Source organism: Rattus norvegicus, chromosome 9, assembly GCF_021556685.1.
Source record: "Rattus norvegicus strain SHRSP/BbbUtx chromosome 9, alternate assembly SHRSP_T2T, whole genome shotgun sequence".
NCBI classification, from domain to species: Eukaryota; Metazoa; Chordata; class Mammalia; order Rodentia; family Muridae; genus Rattus; species Rattus norvegicus.
In genome coordinates, this window is record NC_141542.1 from 74,127,954 (window position 1) to 74,154,146 (window position 26,193).

A 26,193-nucleotide genomic window follows, 5' to 3' on the forward strand; every position below is an offset into this window, starting at 1 on the left:
CTAAGGGAATTCTGGAAAGCTGCTTCATGTAAGACAGTGCCCGTGGATCCCAGCCAGTCTCCTCCACCGCATACAAATGAAGACACACAAGGCCCCAGCTGCTACTGGCAATCATCCCATGACCACGAGGGCAGCTAGATCTAGGATGATGCCAATCCTGTGGTGGAAAGACAGTAGGGTGGGGGTGGGGTGAACAAGGTTTTGGTGGTATTACTAAATCACTGGAAAAAACAAGAAGGCCACTCCATCAGAGGACTTTTATGTAGTGTGACTCAATAGATTAGTTTTATTAACTCTGAATTTTATTTATTTATATCTTAGAGCTAAAGAATAGTCCTGCTAAGCATTTTCAATATACCACGTAGAAATCAGATGTACATTCCTTTTATACTATAAATCTCAGCCTTCTCTTTCCTATTTTAAAAAGTATCTTTAAATTTTATATTTTGTTATAGTTTTCAAATACTTGAGCTGCTTTTTATTTTTAAATTTTGCTACATTTAGTTTATTTTTCACTCAGAGTTCTTGCTGTAGGCTTTGTCTTGAATACGTAAGACCATTTGGCGCGCATAGAAGTCCCTGTATTCCTCTGGTAACTCAGCCAGTGTTTTCAAAGCTCTGTCCAAGATCTGCATGGCTCTGGATGCTGCCACAGGATCTTTGTTGCCATAGGTGTCTGTTGTGTCATAGCATTCCGATGGAAGGTGCTTCAGGAAGACATTCACCCCCACTCCAAACTCTTCAGAAACTACATTATGGAACCATAAAGCTGCAGAAAGTTTAAAAAAAAAAAGTTAAAAATAAAACCTACAGTTTAAAAAAAAACAAATGTCAGTGAAATATCACAAGTTGCATAAAGCCAGTCTGTAGCAAGCTCCCGTCGCTTGCATACTCCCTGCTTTCTAGTCACTCACTTATCATCTGCCAGCTCGCTCAGTGTCAGGAGCACAGGCCTTGTTCCCAAAACGCCTGAGGAATTGTCATTTTCCCATCTAACTCAAAGACATAAGAAAGTTGTATTTGCTTTGAGATTCACAGATTCAGGGCAGTCTTTTGTGTTCCATGTTTGCATTTCGTGATTTATACAACCACATCAGAACATGGAACATTTTGTACACAGGACATTTTAATTATTTAAAAACTATGCCTGGTCCTTTGTGACTCGATATAGTACTTGGTCTCAACAGTTGCTGTTCCAGTGGCAATCTGCTTCCTCACTTGGGCAGCATGCACCGCTGCTTTGGTTTTTACATTTTTTAAGGTACTTAGACCCATTTCAGGTCCTGTACCATGATTATGAAAAACTACAGCAGCTCCTTTGCTAGTAGTGGTGATAAAGAAACTGGATCACATTATTGAGCTGGTTTTTCATTTTCACTAGAAAGTTTACTGTTTTCAACTAACATTTTCAAAATGGACGTGCTAGAAGAATATTAAAGAACACCTCAATGTAACAGATGGAATGCTAACCATGCCAAGAAATGGTTAGTTTGGTGAAAGGAGGGTTTAAATCGTAGAGACATACATTCTAAGAGTGCTCATGGAGAAACAATACTTTTACTAATAAAAGTAGTCTTACAACAGTTTTGGTTTTAATTATAAGGTCTTTCAGAATCTTCTTTCACATGTTAATAGAACAAGCTAACATTCTGATAATTAAATCTAAAGATGGGAATCTCGGTTTTATATTAAAATTCATGCAAATATTTAACCTACAAAAACTAAATACAGAGTAAGAGAAAACTACATAGCTCTAGTCATGTTCTAAAGAAAGGAAAACCAGAACTTTACTGTACAGAACGGCAATAGACTTAGATAACGGCGTTGTTGCTGTAAAGAGTACAGTAGTAGGTCAATGCACCACGGTCGTGAGTCAGCTGTATGGAGTGCTGCTCTTTGGAGAATATAAAACTTAGCAAGAACATGGCTCCTTATGCTCAAGGAATTCACAATCTAACCGAGTATGTCACCTGATTTTTACTGTTTATGGATGTTTCAAAAGTTAATTCTACCACTGAAGAAAGGTATCAACAGTTTAGGACAACAAATGTATTGATTACAGCAAATAGAATTACATAAGTAAAATTGGGCAATAAATCCCATTACTTTTGGTCTTTATAATCTTCAGTTATTCACTTAAGTATTAATTATAAATATTAACCATATCATCATAGTTACTAACAACATGGAAATTTTATGAGCATCTAATGTGTATTTATTGAACACAGAAACTATACAGAAAAAAATTTCAGATGTTGATATATCTTTTATAAATGGTCTATATACTTTGGAAATAAAATAATTTTTAAAAAACAACCAGATAATCTTTTCTCAGGGGCTGGAGAGATGGCTCAGAGGTTAAGAGTACTGACTGCTCTTCCAGAGGTCCTGAGTTCAAATCCCAGCAACCACATGGTGGCTCACAACCACCTGAAATGGGATCTGATGCCCTCTTCTGGTGTGTCTGATGACAGCTATGGTGTACTCATACATAAAATAAATAAAAAAACAAAACAAAACAAAAAAAACCCAATCTTTTCTCAGATATGATATTCATGTTTTTAGTAAAGTAACTCACAATTATCTAGCAAGTTATGGATTGCTTTACAAGAGGAATCTATTATGAGAAAGCATGCAGTTGTGTGAATGACAGACGGAATGGCCTACTTCACCCCTACACTAATGGTACAGCCTATTGCTAAGGACGTATAAACTTGCAGAAGTTTACTGCTCTGAAGACTATAGGCAGCTGTGATGCAATGTACCTGCATATCTAGACACACACACACACACACACACACACACACAAACACATTAGTGTGGTTTAGAAACCTTACCAGGAATGAACAGGACATCACCAGCTTCAAGGGAACATTCATACCTCCTTGCCTTAGGAAAGAGTGGGTATTTATCCAGGTCTGGGCTGTCGATATTCAGCACTTCTGATTTAGAACCTGAAAGTCACCAAGAGAGATCACATAGGTTGAACCAAGTCCACATTTTAGAAAGCAATCGCAAATATAAACTTGAAACTTAGTTCTTTTCAATTACTGTATTCACACTGTAAGAATTAATTATTCTTCTGGAACCTAAGATAATTTTCAATGACCATTCTTTAAATATGACAACTGACATGCATTATCTATGCAATGCTATAAGATAATCTGAAAAGTGTGTGCATGTGCGTGTGTGTGTGTGTGTGTGTGTGTGTGTGTGTGGCTTTGTTGTTGTTGAGATAGCTTCTTGAACATCCCAAGCTGACCTTAAACTGTATGCAGCTGATCAAGGACTGGCCTTGAACTTCTGATCCTGCTTTGTTTTGTTTTGTTTTGACACATGGTTTCTCTGTGTAGCCAGGGAGGTCCTGAAACTCACTCTGTAGCCCGGGCTACTCAGATCCGCTAGCCTCAGCCTCCTCGGTGCTGGGATTTCGGGAGTGCGCCACTACACCTGGCCTTGAAAACTCCTTCACACTGCCTATCAATCACTGCACACACCAACGGAAATACAGTACATTCCAGAAGACGTATCCTACAACATGGTCTTGCTATATTATTTAAAAATAACTGAATAAACTCTAGAAACATAAACTAAATCATACCTGATAAATATAAATATTGTGCATCCCGAGGACTGAACAGTGTAATTCGCTTCTTTCCTGTCACTTGTATTAAAAAGTTATCCATTACCTAAAGATCAATAAGGAGCTGTGTAAGCAGTATCCAAAAATCAATTCAATGACATTCTAAATAGTTAACTTCAAACCCTATTTTTTCTTTATTTTGGGGGGGGGGATTTTCACAGGATCTCACTATATTGCCCACACTGACCTTCTGATACTCAGTCCTCAGCTTGTGAGCCCCTGGGATCACAGACCTGAGTCACTACACGGTACTTAAACTCTATTCCTTCATGAGATCTGACTTACACAAACCTCTTACAGTCATAATTCAAACCAAACAACAAAACATTTTTATTCCACATGAACTAGGGCGGCAATGGGGGGAGGGCGGCAATGGGGGGAAGATGGGGAGGGGAACACCCATAAGGAAGGGGAGGGGGGAGGGAGATGTTTGCCCGGAAACTGGGAAAGGGAATAACACTCGAAATGTATATAAGAAATACTCAAGTTAATAAAAAAAAAAACAAAAACAAAACAAGTGTCTTTATTGAAGACATCTCTTCCCATGTTAAGAAACATGTGAAGGACCAGCAAATCAGGAAAACCAGAAGTGGAAATACAGTGTAAGTATACCTGAGGCTGCTTTTGGTTGATGTTTATCTTACTAAGTTGTTGAGGAAGGTCTTGGGTCTAAAGGAAAGCACTAACACCACTACTGTTAAACACGGCATATGCATCACCTACAGCATGGTCATGGAAACTGTGGTTATAAGACTATTTGCAAAGGACTACACAATCAGGCAAATTTCCATAGTAGGCTTTTCAAGGAATAACTGTTAACTTTCCCTCTCTTGGTGTAAATTGTGCAAATGTTAAAAGGCAGAGGTACATGACTCAGTTGAAGAATTAAGGCATTCACTGAAGGAAGGAATGAGTGAGTGATCATTCGTGGATCGTAAGTACTGACACCAGCAAACCATCACTCTGTAATCATAACCTCTGTTACTCTGAATTCTTTTTAAGAAAAGCACTATATTTACTGTAATTCATTGTCAAAGGAGATCCTCCGACCTTATAAAGTATAATCTATCTATATGGCTAAAAATATATGAAGCACATCATCTTGTCACCAATCATTCCAATACAACTTTGAAAATATGCTAAGATTCATGTCTCTCATCTAATGATAGCTATGCTGCAATCCCCTGGAAATTTTAGAATGTACTAGAAGATTCATATGCATGGCATCACAGTTTGGCATGTTGTCACACTCCTAGATTCCTGCCAGTTGGGAGGCAGAGAAAAAAGGGTCTAAAGTCAAGTCGCCAGGGGTTCAAAGCAAAGAGTACCATTTCAAAATACCAAAGGCTCGGAAAAGGACTGCTTACTGCATTAGCATCTTGTTTCTCCGGCTGCCAACACCAAACTGCACATACCACCGTCTAAAACTTGCTTATTACATTTACATGTATATTTCAGCAAATAAAACCATAAGAACACAGAATCAAAGACTGCACATCCTGCTCATATACAAATCAGCCAACATCTGATATTCTCAAAAGATATATCCTAAGACCTCCAGATACCTCAAACTCTTATCCTTGCAAATCCCTCCCCATAAGCTCTACCTTCTCCTAAATATATGCCTGGGGCAGCCAGTCACCTGTTTCATTAAGACACTTTGTATCACATTGCTTTGCTTTTCTACATCCCCCTACTAGCCCCAGTGACCCCTTTCACAGGCCAAAACCGTAACTCCATTTTATCTACGATTTATTATGTTTGCAATGACGTAAGAACCACACCACTGAGAGCATGTAAGAAACTAGGCTTTGCCCTCAGCCGACTCCACATTACTACTGCCCCTCTTCTTCTCAGCCAATGACACTGTACAGACCTACAAACTAGCCAATAAAGCTCAAACTATGAACATTAGACCCATAAGAGCGACAGACTTCTGAGCCTTCACATTCCTTATGTAACGTACATCATAGTGAGTCCAGAGCTGCAATCCAGGTGAGCTAATTCGAAAAACACTGGAAAAGAACTGTTCCTCTCTGAAGAACATTGGAAAGGTAATATCTTCTCCTAATGACGGAAACTGCTGCCTGATGTCTGCAATATCCTGAATTGACAGACAGACATACAAAAGTACTTGATTAGTATCTGCAAAGAATTTCATAATAAACACAACACAGGCATAAGATCAATGTAAGCCACCTGCACGTCGAGTAATAAGGACAAAGAGGCAGTCTTCATTCCGTGCTTTAAAGCCCGATGATGGCAAAAGCCCAGCAGGAACACCCAACCTTCCCAGTGGAGGAGTTCTTCTACTTTCAGCAAGACTCATCTATTTTTTTCTTAATAATTGGCCTCTGAATACACATAAAGGCTCACCTAATAAATGTTCAGCACTTTCATTTATGTCATTAACTGAACTACCTAATCTGTCAATGCTTAGCAGTAGGGAGTCTTTCTGTGTGAAAATGAGGTGACTCCAAGATTCTACAGTTCTGAGTAACTAAATATCAGTGTTTAAAGATTTCTCATTCAGGGGCACAGATTATCAAAAGAAACAGATGACAATGAAACGGGTTACATGTAAATGATAATGTGATATGCTCACCGACATTTTAAGTGACTGCTTCAAATCCACAACTCTTACCTTCCTCGGGTCTTCTCCAAGTGACCGTAAGTAGTATCTCTCATCCTTAAACACAGCAAAGAAAATACTATCAGCATTCGTTAAAAAAAATAAAAAGAAATAAGGGAGTAAATCTTAACATATGATTTAATTAAATTATACTAAAAGTTCAATTACCTTACCCTTTCTGTTGATGCTCCCTGGTGGCCACATAAAGAAATGTCTTTATATGTTGCTCAAAATTAGATCCACAAAACAACAAATAAAAAAATCCTTACGGCAACATAAGCACTCCTGAAGCTCCTGGTTAACAGATACTTCAACTTACATGGTTTTAACATTTGATAATAATGAGTGCACCAATAAACTTGATACAATATAAATGAGGTAAATAAAAACCTTATCCTTTAGCACATTAAAAACCAGGAGACTGCATTGTGCCAGACTGTGTCTATCCCCAGTAACCTGCATTCTCACACCAAGACCTTCTGAACAGTCAGCTCATGCATGACTCAGAAATGCACCATTATATAAAAGCAAAATTATGTAAGTAGTTTCAAAAGTTATCATTTATACTTCTGACTACCTGAGTAGCTAAATAAGAGAACCAATTATAAAACAGTCACTGTAGGGCTAGAGCCTATGTTCCCAGCATCTGCGGCACCCTGGATTCTCAGCACCACGAACAACAAAACCACCCCTGCTGTCTGTGTACATTTCTTAGAAGAACAGAGGACTGAGATCAAGCAGTTCAAGTACAGGCACAATCCAATGGAAGAATTCTGCATTCCAGAAGCCAATGCAAACTGTACTGCATAAACCTCAAGGTATATCTCATTGAACTTTATAAATCTACAATCATAAGTTAACAATTTAGCTGTTTTAATATTTTTAGTGCCACAATGAAATAATTCTTTAAATAAGCTTCAAAGTATGTTGTTCGAAATTTGAATTGTCATTTAGCAGACATATTGCTCAGTTCATCAAGAAAGAGCTCTTGCTTATTTGAAAAGAATGCATTTAGCTTGGGGCTGCCAGCCGTCAATGTCTTCATGTTCACCTCAGCATCTGACCCAAGGTTACATCGTTCACATAGCATAGACCCAAGCAATAATCAAAGAAGATGGTAAGAGGTCTAAAAGCTGCCACCTACGCGGACTCTTCGGGTGGATAGTCTTTGTTCAGGGTGTCACAGGGAATTGGTAAACTGCCAGCTGTATACAGTTGTGTTTGATGGTTCTCCACCACACACCAGAGCACACACCCCACCCAAGTCCTCTCTAGCTTCCTCTTCCTTCGTCCCACAGGCATTACTCCCTGATGTTCTAAGACCATTCCAGTGTCACTTTACTTATGACTTAAGTGAGAATCCATGTTATTCTATTTATGTACACTCCTTAATTTTTAAACTTAACCTTTTAGTTTGTCTCTGATTCTTTTAAGACACATTTCATGGCTATTTAAATCTATGCCATTCATTAACTTTTGAAGGGCAAATGAATCCTTAAAAGTCAGTACTGAGGAACTAATCAAGGCTGGTTTTAAGAGACACTCTAATCATGGTCAGGCTGGAAGTCCACCCTCTGTGTTTCTTCTCAAGATGGCTGTCTACCTTGTTTGCTGAGACAGCTCACCAATTTGGCTATTCTGGTGGGTCAGTGAGCTCCAGGATCCTCCTGTCTCTCCAGAGGATTAGTCCCCGGCACTGAAATCACTCTAAGTACGTACTAGGATGCCCAGGTATGGGGATCACACTTACATCCTCGTGCTTACCAACTAAGGGATCGCTCCAGCTCTCACGTAAGTTAAAACTGCGCTTATGTGCATGCTTTAATTAAGGCCCCAATTAAGATATTTAAATGCATAATTACTCAGAACTACACTATAATGTAAAATCCTGCTTTAATCTTAAACAAATGTTACACAGATAAAAGAAACGGCTGGTAACAATAAGCTGTGGAAATTTTAATGTAAGATATGGAATGGAAGTTTTCTATTAACATTTTAATTTTTTCAGAGAAAGTAGGATTAATGATGGGTAGTTTCTGTGTCAGGCACACTGCTAAGTATAGATTATTTTATTTGCTTAGTCCTTACAAAAACCTTATGAAATAAGTAGTTTTTAATCTTCATGTAAAGATAAGTATATTTAAGAAAAAAATAATTTGGCCAAGGTTTGAGAGTTAATAAATAGCAGAGCTACAGCTTGAAGAATAGCCAGCCAAAGTTGAAGAATGGCTATCACACTGGGAGGCAGAGGCAGGCAGATCTGAGTTCGAGGCCAGCCTGCTCTCCAGAGTGAGTTCTAGGATAGTCAGGGGAACCCTGTCTCAAACAACAAACAAACAAACAAACAAACAAACAAACAAACAAAAAACCCCAAAGAATGGCTATTAGGGATTAGAGCTCTGGGACATCATTTTGTAGAAAACAACCTACTGGTCCTTTACAAAGAAGTCCATTGAGGGACAGCTCAATGGATAAGGTGCTTGCTGTGTAAACACGAGGCTGTGTTCAATACCCAGCACCAATGTAAAAACAGCTCTATGTGGCAGTGTGTACTTATAATTTCGGTACTGAGGACAAAGGCAGGCGATACCCTGGAGCGTACTGATTTTAGCTAGACTTCCAAGTTCCAAAAGGCCTTTCCTCATAAAAAATAAGGTAGAGAGTGATTGATACCAACCTCTGACCCCCACACTCATGCACACACTTATAAAACCCATTTTCTATATGGCTTTGATGATTTCTAAAATTAAAAAAGATACCTGTGAAATGAAGAACTCTTTATGTGTTTCTTCGGCCGCTCTCTGGACCAGCTTGTTAAAAGGTAAAGTTCTGAAATACACATAACAGAACCCTTAGATGTCAAAGTAGATACCCACTAGTAATTCATTCACTTTGTACAAAGGCTTGGTAGAGTTGAGTGTCTCATGCTTTGAAAAATGCAGTTTTTAGTATAATCCACGTGGACGGAATTCTGAATAGTCAAAACTCATTTAGCAGTATATAAATTTGGCCTGTTACCTGAATTTTTAGACTTAAAGATTTTAAATATATGGCACAAATGGACCTTTAAGGTCTTGTATCCTCTGTTCAAGTTACTGAGCGCGATGCTTCCACAGTGTCAGGTTACTCTGGAATCACACGCACTAGAGCTGGAGAGAGGGGTCAGTGTTTAAGAGCACTTGCTGCTCTTGAGAATGACGTGCACTTAGTCCCCAACTCCCACACGCACGGCTCACAACCGTCCGTAACTCCCATTTCAGAGGACCTGGTGCCCTTTTCTGGACTCCTTGGGCACCAGACACACAGGCAGTGCACTTACTGCAGGGCACATACATGCAAGCAACCCATCCCCGCAACATCCCATACACACAAGCAACCCATCCCCGCAACATCCAAGTTTAAAATTAAAATCCAGACTCTGGAGCTCTGCCTGGCCCTTGTCTGGAAGTGTCGTGGGCAAAAAAAGTCTTGAAAATGGGACAAGCTACTAGTCTCACCCACGAGATACTAGGGAAGACATTCCCACTGCTCACTCCTGCCTCTGGGCTCCACCCCAGCACAGAAGGCAGGGATGCTGCTCCCACCCTCCTGCTCTACCTGCCATCATAGCTTCTAGAGAAAATGGCTAGACAGTTAAGGAATGATGTTTGTTTCCAGTATACCATACTCTTCAAGTTAAGAGTTATCTTTGCTTCAGTTGTCCTAGCACTTTCCAGAACTAAAAAGTCTTCCTAGATGTAGTTTAGCAGTAGAGGGCTTCTTAGCTATCACCAGATTCTGGCTTCTAACCCTATTACCAATTAATTAATTAATTAATTAATTTTTTAAAAATTTCAAAACCATGTCCCAGTCATGAAGATAGTACTATATCAATAGCAAGACAAAGAAGTCCTCAAAAGTTTGTCCTCCAATACCCCACTGAAACTCTGTTGGTCTCATTACCAAGTATGTGTATAGGGATATGAGGTGGAAGAGCTGTTGTAGTGGCTTGCATATGCTTGGCCCAGGGAGTGGCACTATTAGGATGTGTGGCCTTGTTGGAGGAACGTCACTGTGGGGGTGGGCTTAGAGACCCTCCTCCTAGCTACATGGGAGCCAGTTTTCTCGTTTGCCTTCCGACCAAGATGTAGAACTCTCAGCTCCTCCAGCGCCATGCCTGCCTGGATGCTACCATGCTTCCTGCCTTGATGATAATGAGCTGAATGTGTAAGGCAGCCCCAATTACATGTTGTCCTTATAAGAGTTACCTTGGTCATGGTGTCTATTCACACTAATGAAACCCATTACTATAAACAGCTATAAACTATATCATCTATGAGATGATGACTTGGGCTAACTTACTTTTCCTAGTATTGTTTTCCTAGAAACATTCTAGAAAAAGATGAAGGTTTGATGTCAGCTATGACACCAGATAATGCTGTTTACAAGAATGTGGTTTTCCTGTATACAGTGTATCAAAATGCCACTTAAAGAAATTTATAAGCTATTGTGATCTATTCCAAGCCACTGGTTTTAGGGAACACGTATCTAAGCTGGGGCATGTTTCAGCGCTACCTCCATAGTCTTGTTCTATTAGGACGAAGTTATGTCTGCTTGGCTAAAAATAACTTGGATCTACAGAATTCACTGATAACATTCTGCTAATGAGAGGCTTCCAGCCTCTCATTCTTCTGAAAAGCTAAGAGACTTTTCTGTCATACTGTGGAGTACGGTCTTGCAAGTGTGAATATCAATCTAAATTGAAGCTATTACTGGGAGTGGTGTAGAGTGAGCACTCCAGAAAGGGCTCTGATATTTCCTGTCTCCTACTACAAAGCAATCTTACTTGGCATTCTCTTATTCAATGCTTCCTACGGAAAGCCTCACTATACACACACTTACCATCCTTGCCAAAGCCTCCTTTAAGATCTGGGGAGGTTAATGTGGCCCATAGCTACCTGTGTAATTACTACCTGTAGTAAGCACCCCCTTACTAGGGAGAAGAAAGGAATGCTTGTAACAGCTTTTCCACAAAAGCTAGGCTGACAAATGACCCTGCATCCAGAGAAGCAGAACCTTAGTTTGTCCACAACCTTGTCCCTACAACTGTTGGGAAGTTCCCCAGTCTTAGGCTCTGTGTACCCCATAATGCTCTAAGCAAGAGGATCTTCTATTAGTGTCTTTTCTTAGGACCAGCAAGATGCAGAACAGTGAGATTATCAAAAGAGGGTTTCCATGGTTTCTGTGACAGGCAAATTTGAATACACCCTGGGTTTTATCATTTTAAACTATATGGTCTTAGACAAATCATTTAATTTTAATTAAAAAAAAGTGTTACATATATTTATTTGTGTGTAAGGAGGAGGATGTGGACAGGTACGTTCACACCATGACGCACTCGTACATGCGTGTGTGCCCGCGTGCCTGTGTCTGTGTGTGTGTGTGTGTGTGTGTCTGTGTGTGTGTGTGTCTGTATGTGTGTGAGACAGGACAACTTGGCTTGGAGGAGGTGGTTCTTACTACCATGTGTCCATAACATAACAAACTTAGGTCATCAAAGCTGTAACATGCACTTTATCCCCTGAGCCCCAAGTTACTTTTTTTAAACCTTCATTTTTCTCATCTATAAAATCATCACAGGCAATGTCTGTATTTACCACCTTATATTTTAAATGGAAAAAACCCAACACATCTACTTTTTTCCTTGCACAAAAATAACTGTCCATGTTTCTAGTAGCTCTAGTGAAAGGCTTTGAAGAAGCTGGAATAGAAACTATTACATTATGTATGTGTTCAGAAAGCAAGTTTTAAAAAGTTTAAGACATAAGAAAACATCAAACCCATTCAGGACAAAGTTCCAGTACCCACTGTTCCAGCATTAGACTAGGAAAATAAGTAATATTAACCACAGGCTGAGGAACACTCATTGCTCCAGTACTTTTTTCCACCTTTTTGATTAAATTAAAAGTACCAAGCTCTTACCCTTGGAAAAACTTATGGCAGTTAAATTCAATCTGTGGCCTGTGAAGTATCCCAGAGCTACACTGGTGACTAGTACTGAGAAACAGAAGTGCTGTGGCAACTGCCGCACAGGCTTGGAAAGTACTGATGAGAGGCGATGGCCCCAGGGCAAACTAGTTAGCTCATCTCTAAACTGAAACCCTCTGAAATAACAGGCTCTTCTCAATAGATTTAATTTACTGGGAACTGCACATGCTCAGAATGTGAACACTGTTTTTTAACCTAACATTTTTAATGAATTGCATGGGAATAAATAGCACATGAAATTTACAAGTTCAGCAACCGATGTACCCGTCATAGATGACAGGGTATCAAACAAGCATGAAAGATGTTATCAGCATGTGAGGTCATTTCATCAGGAGAAGACTCAGCATGGGTTTTAAATGCTACTAAACCATAAAAGTGTACACCAAATCTACGCTGCCCTCTGCTTTCTGAGAGGTAGAAAGCAGTGACAGGCTTTGAGAACACGTCCTGTGCTCGGTAATGGCAGCAGAAACGGGTCAGTAAAGATGGGGCAACACAGCACTCAACTTTACAGGCGACCTGACCTCAAGAATGGAGGTTCTCTGTCCCATGACTCCACAGAACACAAGGGTGCACCCTATATTTAAAAAATAAACCTGTGGAAAATGTCTCTGTACAATTATGTAAACTCAGAATTCTTGTCTTTTAAGCCACTCATTAAAAAGAAATAAGTTATTCCACGATTACATAAACTAGAGATGAAATGCAGCACGGTCTTTATATGATGATGTAAAAGTGTTTTTAAAGATTTGAAAAGTGAGTTGTATCCGCAGAGTAACCACAGAAGAAAATACCTATAGACAAAGTTCTTACTAATGAAGTCCATCTGCGCGACTGCAGCGACGTGAATCTTCACCTCTTTCGTCCCTCCGACTTGACTCAGGTAATCCACTGTCCATTTGCTTGTGCAAGATCCTAAGTCGAGTCCTTCCAACACAAGAGGCTTTCTCTGTAATGAACGTGAAAATCACAGCAACTGTGAAAACCAGCACTCCACAAGTGCTGCCTTGGCATCAAGGGTCTGGCTTTCGTCTCAGCCTAAGATGTCCAACGTATAGCATCTATAGTTTGTGCTATTACCAAGCTATGTAGATAACCTACATAGACACCTAGAACAAACTGACGAACAGGAAAACAAAACAGCCTCATCAACAGATAAATTCAAACACTAAAGTACTTTCACATTATTTATGGCAAAAAAAATAATTAAAATTTACCGTATTTTTGTAATTTTTAATTGTAATATCATTTTAACTTTCTAAGAAATGCAAGAACCTAAGTATTTCCCAAGACCTCTCTACTTGACTCCCCAACTTTCCAATAGCACTCCATTTGCGTTATCACTACTCACAAACTCAGTGTATAAAGATAGACATGTTATTAAACCTAATTTTTCTGGACCTTTTCAAAGTCAAATTGTTAACATCATGTCCTCTCAGCTCCAAGACTTAAGTATATCTTCTGAAAACAAAGCTATTCTCTTACAGAGCAACAATCAAAGTTGTATTTCACACTGACATATTATTATGTAACATACCAGGTGCATCTGAATTTCACTAATTATCCCAATAATTTCTGTAGAGTTCTTTCCCTTGACCCAGAATCCAGGCTGAGATGCACATCAGATCAGTGAGCACAGCTCTTTCCATGTGGAATGGCACGTCAGCCTTCTTTGTCTTCTATGACCTTAATATATTTGAGCACACAGGCCAATTATTTTGTTGAATGCCCTTGGATTTGCGTTTATCTAGTTTCTTCATGATTAGATTTTGGGTTATGCAATTTGAGTAAGGAATGTTCTACAGAAGGAATGGGTGTAGAACTCGCAGGACACATTGGCTGGCACATGATACTCTGCCCCAACATCTACTCAAATCTCTCAGCCTCCAGCTTTACTGATATCATTTTAATGCTCAAATTATTGCAGATTTGAGCAGAAGGCTGGTTTTTTTTTGTATGTGTGACTTTTCAAACTAAATACTTCCTTACTTTATAGCAAAATAAGATGATCCAGTTATCTTTCTTATTTCCCTGCCCAGCCTTGCAAACCATCATTTAAGAAAACTCTGGTTTCTTTTCCCTGGGAATGTTCCTTCTGACATTTTAATGTATGACTATAATGTATTTTTATTATATTCATCTACCCTCCAGGAGCTATTTTAGTGCTATGTCATAACTTCTGCCTTCTCAATACTAAAACCAAAAGACATGTACTGGCATATTCAAATTCTAGATATGCAATTACATACTTATCTCTAACCATATATGTACTGTATGTACATATACATAAATGGAATGCATTATGAATAATACATATGCCAAGGTTAAATCTAGCCTTTATTGTATCTTTTCAAATTTTTTGTTCAACAGTAAAAAAAACTTATTTCTCACCATCAATATTTAATCATCTGCAAAATTCTAGAATTTCCAGAAAACACTAGACCACCAAGCTAGAAACACAAGTCTTATAACTAGAATTGTTTTCAGTCCTTTTCACCATTAGACTGAAGACACACAATTAGAGTATTATTTTAAAAGAAACGTAGGTTACTTTTCCACTCCACAACTCCAGACAGGCTTGCTTGTTGTTTATTTTTTTACTTTCAGGTTGTTTTTAAATCATTTCTCACTTCTGTTGAATTCTGTTTGAGACAGTCTCACTATGTAGCCCTGCCTAGCCTAGAACTCATTATGTAGACCAAGATGGCCACAAGAATCACAGAAATCCAACTGCCTCTTCCTAAGTCCCTCTTTGCTTTTCCTGTATTACTCTAGACTGTAAAATATTCCCTCAGGGCCAGCCATCTTACCACATTCTCATACTTACTCACCCTTTAGGGACAGTCAGTTAACTTCCTAAGTACAATTCCTGTACTTTTTTTATTCGAAGTACCCCAAACACAAGTTTGCTTTTTTCTTCTTAAAAAACAAAAACCCCTATGTTTTCTTTTTACAAGTTTAAAACATATACTTTGAGATTTATTGCTATCAGTTCCCACATGTTATTCTTTTTTATAGCTTATATATCAAGGAATGAGCAATAATTTATCTAATTACAATAATAGATTCCTGTAGATATTGTCATATATTTAAAGAAATATCTGCAAAGTAAATCTTAAATATGAAATTTCTATAAACCCAGTGGGAGACACACACACACACACACACACACACACACACACACACACGGAAGTAGGAGAGATTCATTGACAAGGGCTGCCATGGGAGAGGGCGGGGATGAGAGTGAGTGATGGGAGTGAAAAATGAGTAAAATTCATTACTTTCATGTATGAAACTGTCCATGAATTAAAAATCACTCAGTTATAAAGTAAACATGTAGTTTGTAAGTTGTACCAAGAGTCAAATCACTTAGTATAAACCAGTTGGCTGCTATTTCAATACACCCTCACCAAGAGCGAATCAAAGCTTCCTGACCTCAGGCAACATAAATGATTAAAAACTACTATCTCAGTACAGGAGTGAATGATATGACGAATGATGAAAAACTACTGTGTTTTTCTATTCATTTGTTTTGTTTTATTTCCAACAGACTCACTGCAACTGAGGTAAGACAGAAAGACAGGGAAAATTAAGGCCATCGGAAGGAAAGGTCCTCACCCTGAAGTCTGACATCCCTCTCCAGTTGAGAGGTAAAAATTCATTCAGCACAACTAGTCAGGATGTAACTGCACATGCCTTTAATCCCAGAACTCAGGAGGCAGAGGAAGGTGGGTCTCTGTGAGTTTGAGACCAGCCTGATCTACACAGATCTAAGTAACAGGACAAGTAGGGCTACACAGAGAAACCCTGTCAATAATAATAATAATAATAATAATAATAATAATAATAATAATAATGAGGAGGAGGAGGAAGAGGAGGAGGAAGAGGAGGAGGAAGAAGAAGAGGAGGAAGAAGAGGAAGAAGAGGAGGAGGAGGAAGAGGAGGAGGTAGAGGAGGAAGAAGAGGAGGAGGAGGAGGAAGAGGAGGAGGAAGAAGAAGAGGAGGAGGAGGAGGAGGAAGAGGAGGAGGAAGAAGAAGAGGAGGAGGAGGAAGAGGAGGAGGAAGAAGAAGAGGAGGAGGAGGAAGAGGAGGAGGAGGTGGCGGAGGAGGAGGAGGCAGAGGAGGAGGAGGCAGAGGAGGAGGAGGAGGAGGAGGAAGAGGAGGAGGAGGAGGAGGAGGAGGAGGAGGAAGAAGAAGAAGAAGAAGAAGAAGAAGAAGAAGAAGAAGAAGAAGAAGAAGAAGAAGAAGAAGAAGAAGAAGAAGAAATAATAATGTCTAAGGCCAAAGCATATGTGAGGAGGAGGAGGAGGAGGAGGAGGAGGAGGAGGAGGAGGAGGAGGAGGAGGAGGAGGAGGAGGAGGAGGAGGAGGAGGAGGAGGAGGAGGAGGAAGAAGAAGAAGAAGAAGAAGAAGAAGAAGAAGAAGAAGAAGAAGAAGAAGAAGAAGAAGAAGAAGAAGAAGAAGAAATAATAATAATAATCATGTCTAAGGCCAAAGCATATGTGACGGGGTACGACTTATCCCCTTTCCTTTAGACCAGTTATTTTCTAGGATTCTGATGAGCAAGATTAAAGCTCCCCTAGCAGTAAAAGACTTGTCTTTTTATATTTGGGGGTTTTTTGTTTTTGTTCGTTGTTTTTTTGAGACAAGATTTCTCCGTGTAGCCCTGGTTGTCCTGGGACTTGTTCTATAGACCAGGTTGGCCTGGAACTCTGATCTGCCTGCCTCTGCCTCCTGAATAGTGGGATTAAAAGCACGTGCCACCAACACCCTGTAAAAAGACAGATCTTAACCTCCTTGTGCAACATTAGTGAACCATGGCTTTACTGGATCAAACTACAGTATTAGCCCAAAATTTCTATTAAAGCATGAACTTAAAAGTTCTTAATAAAGTTAAACTCCGCTTTATACTGACTCGATAAGAAATTCTTCTAGTGTCGTCAGACATCCTATCTTCTCAAAGGAACACCTCGACTCCTCCGGCAGCATAGTGTAGCTGTTTCTACAGATCCCACCCTACTACCGCTAACATGCTGAGAGGTTTGTTATTCTGAAGCTTGGACTTTCTTGAAAAGTCCTGGGAGCAAACTTTTTTTCTTTTTTAAAATCTAACTACTTTCTGATACTTTTTTTCTTTAAAAAAAAAAAAAAAAACTAAAGGGCTTGTGAAGCCTTAATTATGATCCAGGTTTAAATCACAGAATGGCCTGTACCAGAGAAAAACGTACGGGAAGATTCTCATTGGTTTCCTTGTTGTAATCCTTTAGACTGAAATACTGAGCTTCAAAAATCTGGTATCTCGAAATAGTTAGGGGCAGTTAGGACCAAGAGAAGGGCGAGGGATCCTGAACTCAACTTAAGGAAACTTCATAGAAAAGAAGCCCGCGAAAAGCCGCATGAGTCTCAATAAGACTCCCGCCAAGTCCGACCTCTCAGTAAGCTTTGGTAAAATGCTTCATGCCGCCCAGCTTTCTCAAGTCATCCTGCTCCCCAAAAATATGGGACCGTTTTCTCCAGGGTTTTTAATTCCCGAGCCGGTCTACAGGTCCCTTCCGCTCTCTTCCCTGGCAGCAAGCCTCGGTCCTTTCCCCGCGAACGTCTCTGGGTTGCAAGAGGGCAGATGGGCGGCCAGAAGGTTTCGGGGTGTCTCCCCGTTTTCCTGCGGTGGGCCTCCTCACCTGCGGGTAAAGATGCTCCATGAACTGCTCCCGCGAGACGCCCCGAAGCCGGGGTACCGGAAGACGCTGTTCGGCCATGGTGGCTCAGGCTAGTTTTCCCAGGTCTCGGAATTTGGACGAGTTCGTCCACGCGTGATTTCTCCCCGTAAACACCACCTCGGAAGAAAAGGTCCGCGAAGGTGACTGACCCCAGAGGGCGGCTGGTTCGAAGCGAGCGGCGGGGAGCCCAAGGGCCTCGGCCTGGATTGAGTGCGAACACAGTGGAGATGGGAGGACTCACCAGAGGTGGCAGCAGCTAGGCGGCCTTGGCTCCACTTCTCCAACAACGGCGAACAGGTTTCCCTCCGGCCTGCTTTCGGTACTGCACAGGCATGCACAGGTGAAAGGTCACAAACATGGCGCTGGCCGCCCGTCTCCTACCTCTTCCCCTGCTTTCTTGGTCGCTGCCCGGCCGGGCCACCAGACTCAGGACTCTCCGTACCACCGAGGTGAAGCTGACGCTCAATGAATTTTGCTGTCTGTGCCGCCGTCGCCTGGGCTCAAGCGCGGCTCCGATCCCTCGCTGTACTTGGGCCTGGGCAAGCCCGACGATGCGTTCCTGGGGCCCCCGAAGGCCCCTTCTCGGCCGGGCAGAACATTCTCCAGCCCTCGCTTCTTTACCCGCTAGTCCCATTCGCAGTTACAGCACCGAGGAGCAGCCCCAGCAACGCCAGAGAACCAGAATGATCATTCTGGGATTTTCCAATCCCATCAACTGGGTCCGGACTCGAATTTATGCCTTCCTTATCTGGGCCTATTTCGACAAAGAGTTCAGTATCGCTGAGTTCTCTGAAGGGGCAAAGCAGGTTTGTTCGCCTCCCTAACTGACCTCTCTGCCTCGTGCACTCAAAGCTTACGTGCTCAAGTGTTTAGCCATTAAGTTTCTTCATTGCGATCCATGTTATCCAACGGTGGTAGTGACTTAGACATTGAATCTTTCAGTCACTTCTTTTTTTTTTTTTTTTTTCGGAGCTGGGGACCGAACCCAGGGCCTTGCGTTTGCTAGGCAAGCGCTCTACCACTGAGCTAAACCCCCAACCCCTCAGTCACTTCTTGAATTTAATAAGCTTCTACGTGTGTTCGCATGGTCAAGGAGGAGGGGTTCATTTAAGAAACTAGGGTGAAGGCCTAAGTTCAAAGCCTGTTTGTTCCTCCCACTTTAAAACTAGTTAATCCTTTTTCTGGGTATGATTCTTTTCAGAATTAGAAAATTAGAGAAGATAGTGCCTGACACACATAGTAGGCACTTCATAAGTATTTGTTAAATAAATTGAATGGATGAAATTATGGTGAGGAAAAGATAACATTGCCAAAGTAATATCATTTCAGGTACAAAGGCAGAACTTCTTACCAGCTGTTTGACAGGGCTGTATTGCCTTCCTCATCCTCCACCTATATATTCTGTCAAGGAAAAGAGTTTGCTGAGGCTGCTGGTCTGCTAAGTCTAGCACACTGGTGATTCCTAGCTCTGACTTTGCCCATCGTGACCTTTCTGAAGGGCAAGCGATGTTACCTGACAATGGGCACTTTGAATCCGGAGATCATTTACAGAGTTTAGGTGTACATGTGTTCCTTTTTAGGATAGAAGGCTATTTTCATTTTCCCTTCAGTTTTCCTAGTTTGTCAATCCCTAGCATTTCAGAACTGTTGATTAATACAAAGGTAGAAGCCATAGTTTATTTCCCAGTTCATACTGCCATAGACCATCAAGCGTAATAATTTAACAGTATTGACTATATGCTGGTATTTATAATTTTACTCCTGACTTATTCAGAACTTCCCCAGTTCCTAGCCATTTATACCCAGCTCATGTAGTTGTAAATGAGTTTTCAACTTCGTGTAATCAGGGTCAGTACTAACTCCTGTTTCCTTGCATCAATTCTTGGCTAATATATATGCTTGCACAAAAATAAAAGTGAGCAAGCTTGAGTGATACCGCCTACCTCAGTCTCATGATGAAAGGTTGGACACCGAGAAGTAAATTGGTGTGACCCTACTACTTACTCTGCCGTGTCCATGCGTGAGTCTACTTCCCCACCATAACTACACTAGTTCAGGAATGGAAATCATCATGTAACATCAAGTTGAAAGGGCCTCTTATCCAGTCCTTGTTAAGACATGATGAACCCAAGTTCTACAAAGGTTAAACTTGGTGTGCTAGTAACTACACTGTCCGAAGGTGGTCTTGGTGCTAGAAAGATGACTCAATGGCTACAGAACATCTTTCAGAGATCCTAAGTTCGATTTCTAGCACCCACAAGGTACCTCATAACTAACTCTAATTTGAGAGAATCTTACTAGGGTAACCTCATTATGATTCATTATGACATTTTAGGGCAATTTGCTCAGATACAATCTTGACCACACAAACTAGAGATGAGGTTTCTGTATAATGGTCATAGTTCCTATCATCCAGATTATCACTCATGCCGTATGTGAGAACTTACCGAACATACAAGATCCCTGACCCTGAGTGTCTCTGTAGTGTTCAGGGAGATCTTGAATCCGTTTGGATATGTGCGTGTTCTCAGAAGTCACCTGCATTGGATTGTAGTAGTTTGCTAGGGCTATAGTAGAGGGGGCTCAGACTGAACAGCTTAAACAAAAGCGTTCTGATAGCTACATATGAGATGCTTTGCTTTCTCCTGAGGCCACTACATTGTTTGTGTCTGGCATCTGTACACAGTGATACACTAACCACCTCATTTTTTAAAAATCACTTCTTTAAAGGTATTGTCTCCAAATGGTATCACATCCCAAGGTCTTAGAGTTTAGGGGCTTCAACATGAACATGGCAGAGAGGTGGTTCAACTAGTAATAATTTGCAGAGTTCTCTGTCTCACGTGCTCTCTTTTCTTCAGCCAGTATTCAGGTTTCAGCTACTTTAGGGAGCCCTCTGTGGTCCTCCAAGATTAGAGTAGATGGTTCTCTATATGTTTTTTATAGCTTATATTCTTGACCTTGTTGGCCAACTTGTCTTCTCTCAGCCAGCTTAAAGCTCCGGAAATACAAGCTTTTTTTCTCATTGCCAAATTGGAGAATTGTGGTTTCTCTTCCCTCTCCTTAAAATAAGACCTCAGATCTCAGGTCTGAGGTTCACTGTCTTAGATTATAAACTCTTTCTTTTTTCTCCCACTTCTAAACTTAATATATATCTTAGAAAGGTTCTGTCTATAATCCAGATCTCCAGACTTCAAGTACAATCTAGACTCTAGAACATCTTACTTTCTAATTGCTGTCTGTAAATGATTAAAAGGTACATCATAGTTGTCTATATCATCATTTTAAAATAAAATATAAGGTAATTTTTTATTGAGGTATCTAGTCATTTCCCAAGACCTAGAAGTGGATTCATAATTTGTAGTCAGCTCATTTGCAGCTGTATATGCAGCCAAGCCATCTGAGCAGTCAGTCAACTTAAAGGCAGTCATGTCCGACATTGTTGTAATAGTTGTAGCTATCACGTTTACTGTAAAGCAGTTCTTGCTATACTAGCCATTTAACTATGGATGCTGTATGCTATTTTATGTGATGTTTTGAAATAACTGTCATCTTTACCCTCCTGTTTTTTCAAGGCTTTTGCTTATGTATCCAAGTTGCTGTCACAGTGTAAATTTGATCTATTGGAAGAACTTGTAGCCAAAGAGGTAAAGTGTTCTTTTAATTTAAAAAGTCTATGATTCTTGCAATAGAATGATACATGCATGGTTTCACTTCTGCTTTCAAACAGTACATGTACCAGCAAAGAGTGTCTGTCCTTAATGGTACTTTGGGTCATAAAAGTTGGAATGACTCCTGCCACTTAATGCCACAGATAGGCAAATGTTGTGCTTTCCAGTTGTTTTTATGTGCACTGTTAGGAATTACCTAGTTGAATAACTAGATGCCTTTCAGTTTTGTTTCCGAGAATGAGTAGATGAAATATTTTAAACATAAGTCTTGAAAAATTCCATAATAAACATCACTTTTTAAAATACTTTAAAAACTGAGCAAGTAAACTGCTTCTTTTCCCAACTCAGGTGCTGCAGGTATTAAAAGAAAAGGTTGCTTCATTGTCTGATAACCATAAGAATGCACTTGCTGCAGACATAGATGATATTGTCTACACATCAACAGGCGACATCTCTATTTACTATGATGAGAAAGGTAACGGTGGCCAAGGCAACTTTACATGACCAATAATTATTCAAATAAACCAAAGCTGTGAGTACCACAGGACAGAGGACTTCAAATGTCTGTAGCCTTTCAAAGCCTGAATCACTTGGCTAGTTTGCAAAACCAACCTAGTATACATAATAAATAAAAATATGAATATAGAAAATTACCATATTTTATTTGCTGATTACAGACCTAACTGGAAAAGTTGATGCCTAGTAGTAGATTCTGGCTAGATCTCTACCTGGTTACTGGTTACTGTGCAGCAGGGAAATCCAGGGGCAGGTGTGGTTCTTAGGCCTTTAATCCCAGCAGAAGCAGGAGGATCTCTGGGTTCAAGACTGACTAGGATTACATAGAGACCCTATCTCGAAAAAAGAAAAAGAAAAAAAATCCTTACATATGTTGATGAAAATGGGTTGTTCAGGATAGGCTCCTCCCATGTCTTAAATAAAAATATTAATGTTTCAGATTTCCTAAAGTGTAGGAAACATGACCTTTTTACATTTCTAGCTGCACATTACATGGAAGGAATGAAGTATAAAAGAAAGCCGAAACAGAAATGCAGATAAAGACATATAAGAATAAAGATTCTAAAACTCTGGGTGGAGTTAGGTAGTAATGGTAAAGTTGGAAGGAACTTTGGTGGTTATATGGTTCTTTTCCTTTTCCAGAGCATCAATTTTTCAATAGCACACCTGAAAGTTCATTGATTAATCATACCATCTATAGATTTTTGTATGCACATTACAAGGCGGGCACACAGGAGAAATAGCCTCTGCTTATATCCTTAAGGCAGTGACAGTAGAGGACTTGCAATAATTTCACATGCAAGTTAATTTGAAGTATTTGGGAAGGTGTCTTGGATGATAATTTCTTCTTCGTTAACATTTCAAATTCCACCTTAGCACCATGGTTATTAACTGAGTTACACAGACATTATGAGACTTAAGGCGCACCCGAGTAAGTGAAGGACAAAGGCCTACCTTTAATGTAGGGCAAAAATGTAGATGTGGCTTCTTTGTTCACCAGGTGTTTGCCTTAAGGTTGTTTTAATTTTAGAAAATGGTGTAAGCTCAGGATAATCATGAGGTACACGTAGTAAAGAATATGTTCAACACTATAGTAGATTGGTTACTGAGCTACGAAGCGGGTAGAAGCCCAACGAAGCCCTAAGAGAGTTTTCCGTAAGGAAGGCAGCGTGACTTCATATATTTTAAGTTACACTGGAGTGTGCAGAAAGACTGGTCTGCAGCAACTTACTGCCTATTTCTGATTTTGTTTTGGACGTGTGGCTGATAGATTATTCTGATTTTGCGAATGTGTGTGTTTTCTCTCTAAGGAAGGAAGTTCGTTAACATCCTGATGTGCTTTTGGTATCTGACTAGTGCCAACATCCCCAGTGAGTCTTTAAGTGGAGCCAATGTGTTCCAGGTGAAGCTGGGGGATCAGAGCGTGGAGACTAAACAGCTGCTCAGTGCGAGTTATGAGTAAGTGTGACTGCGTATCTCGTTTCCTTGTCAAAGAGGGGAAGCTAAAGAGAGCTTTAGGACTAACAGAATTGAAATTTGGCAAGTTATTTATGAAGAGAAAAGTCATAAAGACACACTGAATAAGAAACAGGATTGTTAAAATTTAAATGAGGTAGTACTTCTGCTGGGCGCAGCGATGACACGGACTTTTCACCCTCCCCCTCAGGAGGGAGAAACAGGTAGATCTCTGTGACTCCAAAGTTAGTCTGGTCTACACAGTGAGTTCCAGCCCAGCCAGGCTACACAGTGATACTGTGTTTCAGAAGGGGAAGAAAAAACCACCCACAGTCAGCCCTTCAAACAACTGTTGGTTTTGCCTGTGGCTCACTGCTTTGTGAGTTGTGGAAGTTTAGCTCGGTGGCTTCCTCTGCCTAACCTGGCATCAGGGACAAGAGATTCATTCCCACGGTGGCTTCATCTGTCATATGTGGCATCTCTTTCTCTAGAACTTTTGCAGCTTGGCTCGTAGCCTTAGTTTAACTTGTGACACCATTTGCCTGATACTGGATGCCAAGAACTTGGAAACTGATAAGTGTGTAAAGAGAGCTAAAGCAATGTTATTTTGCTGTAGTTTGCTGTCAGAAAACTCACAGGATTTGTACAATTTAAAGGGCATCTAGATATACCTTACTCTCTATTTTGAAGAACAATAAATAGCACTAAGTAGCAATAAAGGTCACATTGCAGAGATGTGCACGAGGGATGAAGCATAAGGTGCCTACATCTTTGAAATTTCCAACCTGCCATCGTTGTCATAAGACATTTATCTATAACCTTCCATATTCTAAACACTCCAGTCAGATGCAGTATTGAAGGGACACTGCCTGCTCTTAAAGAGATTAAAAATGGGAGGGAATTTTGGAAAGGTGAACAGCAGTAAAACAAGTCAGTGGAGACAACTCTTTAAGAGAATAACTACTGTTATTTGCCAGCCATATACAAGTTTGCTTTAAAGTAACAAAACAAATGCTGAACATGTTCTAAGGGAAAAACTTCTTCTGTTTTACTGAGTTACAAAGTTCCTGAGTTCATTGTTTTCACTTGTCTAAAGGTTTCTTGTTTGTGTGCTTGGGTTTTTTGGTTAGTTTGTTTTGAGACAGGGTCTTCTTCTATTCCTGACTAGTTCAGACCTTACTATATAAACCAGACTGATCTACAACTAACAAAGATCCACCTGTCTCTGTCTCCCGAGTGCTGGGATTAAAGTAATATGCCACCATGCCTGGCCTGAGAAATGTTTTGTTGTTGTTTTGCTTTTATGTTTTGATTGTAATCCAAAATTTCTCTAGATACTAAATACTTACTCAATTTAAATATATTAGTTGCCTCTTTTAAAATATGTTTATAATTAAGCTCTATATCATTGGTACTAGGTTTGTCTCTTAATATTCCTGATATGACCAGAGTGGCTCAAACTACTGAGATTGGAGATTGGGAAGATGGGAAGATTCAAATTCAGCTCCCAAGCTGTAATCTAGCTTCAAGGAGAATAATGAGTGCACATGTACACACACACACACACACACACACACACACACACACACACACTTAAAAATGAAATCTTTTTAAAAATCCTGTCCTCTAAAGAGTGATTTAATATATAAGAACTGAACCAAATCCCATTATTTTTCATTAAATTGGTAACTGATTTGTTAAACCGACTTTCCTGAATGCTTGTTTATATCTTTAAAGTGCTGTTTGTATTGCCAGAGTCCAGTTATTTCTGTTCATATTAGGCATGAACTTTAAGTAAGTATTTAATAATAAGATCCAAATTTCTTTCTGGGGCTATTGGGTGTTGAAATAGATCAGATCATTAAAAGTGCTAGAGGTAACAGTGTACTTGAACATTTGTTGTATTGTTCTGATTAAATTAAAAGAGCAAACATTTTAATTTTGACTTACCATTAATCATTGAATTAGCTTCTTGTTAATACTGCTTTTAATTCATACTTGCCAGTTGTAGTCTGAGAATATTTGAGTTGATGGAAATCACGGTATTTATGTTTTTCCTAGATTTCAGAGGGAATTTACACAAGGAGTAAAGCCTGACTGGACTATTGCACGGATTGAGCACTCAAAGTTACTAGAATAATCTTTCTTGGAAAAAAAATCAAGGCGTGAACTCTTAATAATTGCTGTGAAAAACTAAGGAAGACAAGTTTCTGGATGATTTGCTTTTAACTTAATTAAGTCTGTGGATTACTTTTGTATTATTTGGAAATACTCAGCATACTGACCTAATACAATAAAGCATTTTCCACAGATTGCTTGTTCTCTAAAGGAGGTCGAAGTAACACACAAATGTTCAGTGTTCTAACGCTACATCTGTATATATGTAACACACAAATCTAAGGCACCACATTGGTGTCATGTTCAGTGTTCTAACGCTACATCTGTATATATGTAACACACAAATCTAAGGCACCACACTGGTGTCATGTTCAGTGTTCTAACGCTACATCTGTATATATGTAACACACAAATC

At 39.9% G+C, this 26,193-nt stretch overlaps 2 protein-coding genes across 8 annotated transcripts; one reads left to right on the forward strand and one right to left on the reverse strand.

Annotated features, from left to right (window-relative positions):
* Positions 1-256: 256 nt before the first annotated feature.
* Tyw5 (tRNA-yW synthesizing protein 5) lies at positions 257-18,331 on the reverse strand. Of its 7 annotated transcripts, none has more exons than NR_033170.1 (8): positions 17,980-18,331; positions 13,116-13,251; positions 9,035-9,104; positions 6,288-6,332; positions 5,610-5,747; positions 3,602-3,689; positions 2,838-2,954; positions 257-769 (listed from the first exon to the last, which is right to left on the reverse strand). NR_033170.1 is itself a non-coding variant. In NM_001170473.1 (8 exons), exons 1-8 carry the CDS (start codon positions 18,055-18,057, stop codon positions 513-515), a joined length of 948 nt encoding a protein of 315 aa, NP_001163944.1. In that variant the 5' UTR covers positions 18,058-18,331; the 3' UTR covers positions 257-512. The 7 variants fall into 7 exon arrangements, 6 of the variants coding, with proteins under 6 accessions (NP_001163944.1, XP_087421411.1, XP_087421410.1 ...); NM_001170473.1 differs by having other exon boundaries at positions 13,097-13,251; XM_087565285.1 differs by having other exon boundaries at positions 13,159-13,251; positions 17,980-18,306.
* Positions 18,044-25,972, forward strand: Maip1 (matrix AAA peptidase interacting protein 1). Its single transcript, NM_001004251.1, has 5 exons — positions 18,044-18,824; positions 21,594-21,665; positions 22,038-22,164; positions 23,516-23,663; positions 25,722-25,972. The coding sequence occupies exons 1-5, from the start codon at positions 18,375-18,377 to the stop codon at positions 25,798-25,800; spliced, it is 876 nt and encodes a 291-aa protein (NP_001004251.1). The 5' UTR covers positions 18,044-18,374; the 3' UTR covers positions 25,801-25,972.
* Positions 25,973-26,193: the final 221 nt, after the last annotated feature.

Coding starts and splice junctions, on each gene's coding strand:
- Maip1 (NM_001004251.1), top strand. CDS start 18,375: ATGGCGCTGGCCGCCCGTCTCCTACCTCTTCCCCTGCTTTCTTGGTCG. Junction 21,666..22,037: donor AAGAACTTGTAGCCAAAGAG/GTAAAGTGTTCT, acceptor TTCCCAACTCAG/GTGCTGCAGGTATTAAAAGA. Junction 22,165..23,515: donor TATTTACTATGATGAGAAAG/GTAACGGTGGCC, acceptor TTTCTCTCTAAG/GAAGGAAGTTCGTTAACATC.
- Tyw5 (NM_001170473.1), bottom strand. CDS start 18,057: ATGGCCGAACAGCGTCTTCCGGTACCCCGGCTTCGGGGCGTCTCGCGG. Junction 6,333..9,034: donor AAGAGTTCTTCATTTCACAG/GTATCTTTTTTA, acceptor GCTGTGTTTAAG/GATGAGAGATACTACTTACG. Junction 3,690..5,609: donor AGCTCTGGACTCACTATGAT/GTACGTTACATA, acceptor ATTGATCTTTAG/GTAATGGATAACTTTTTAAT.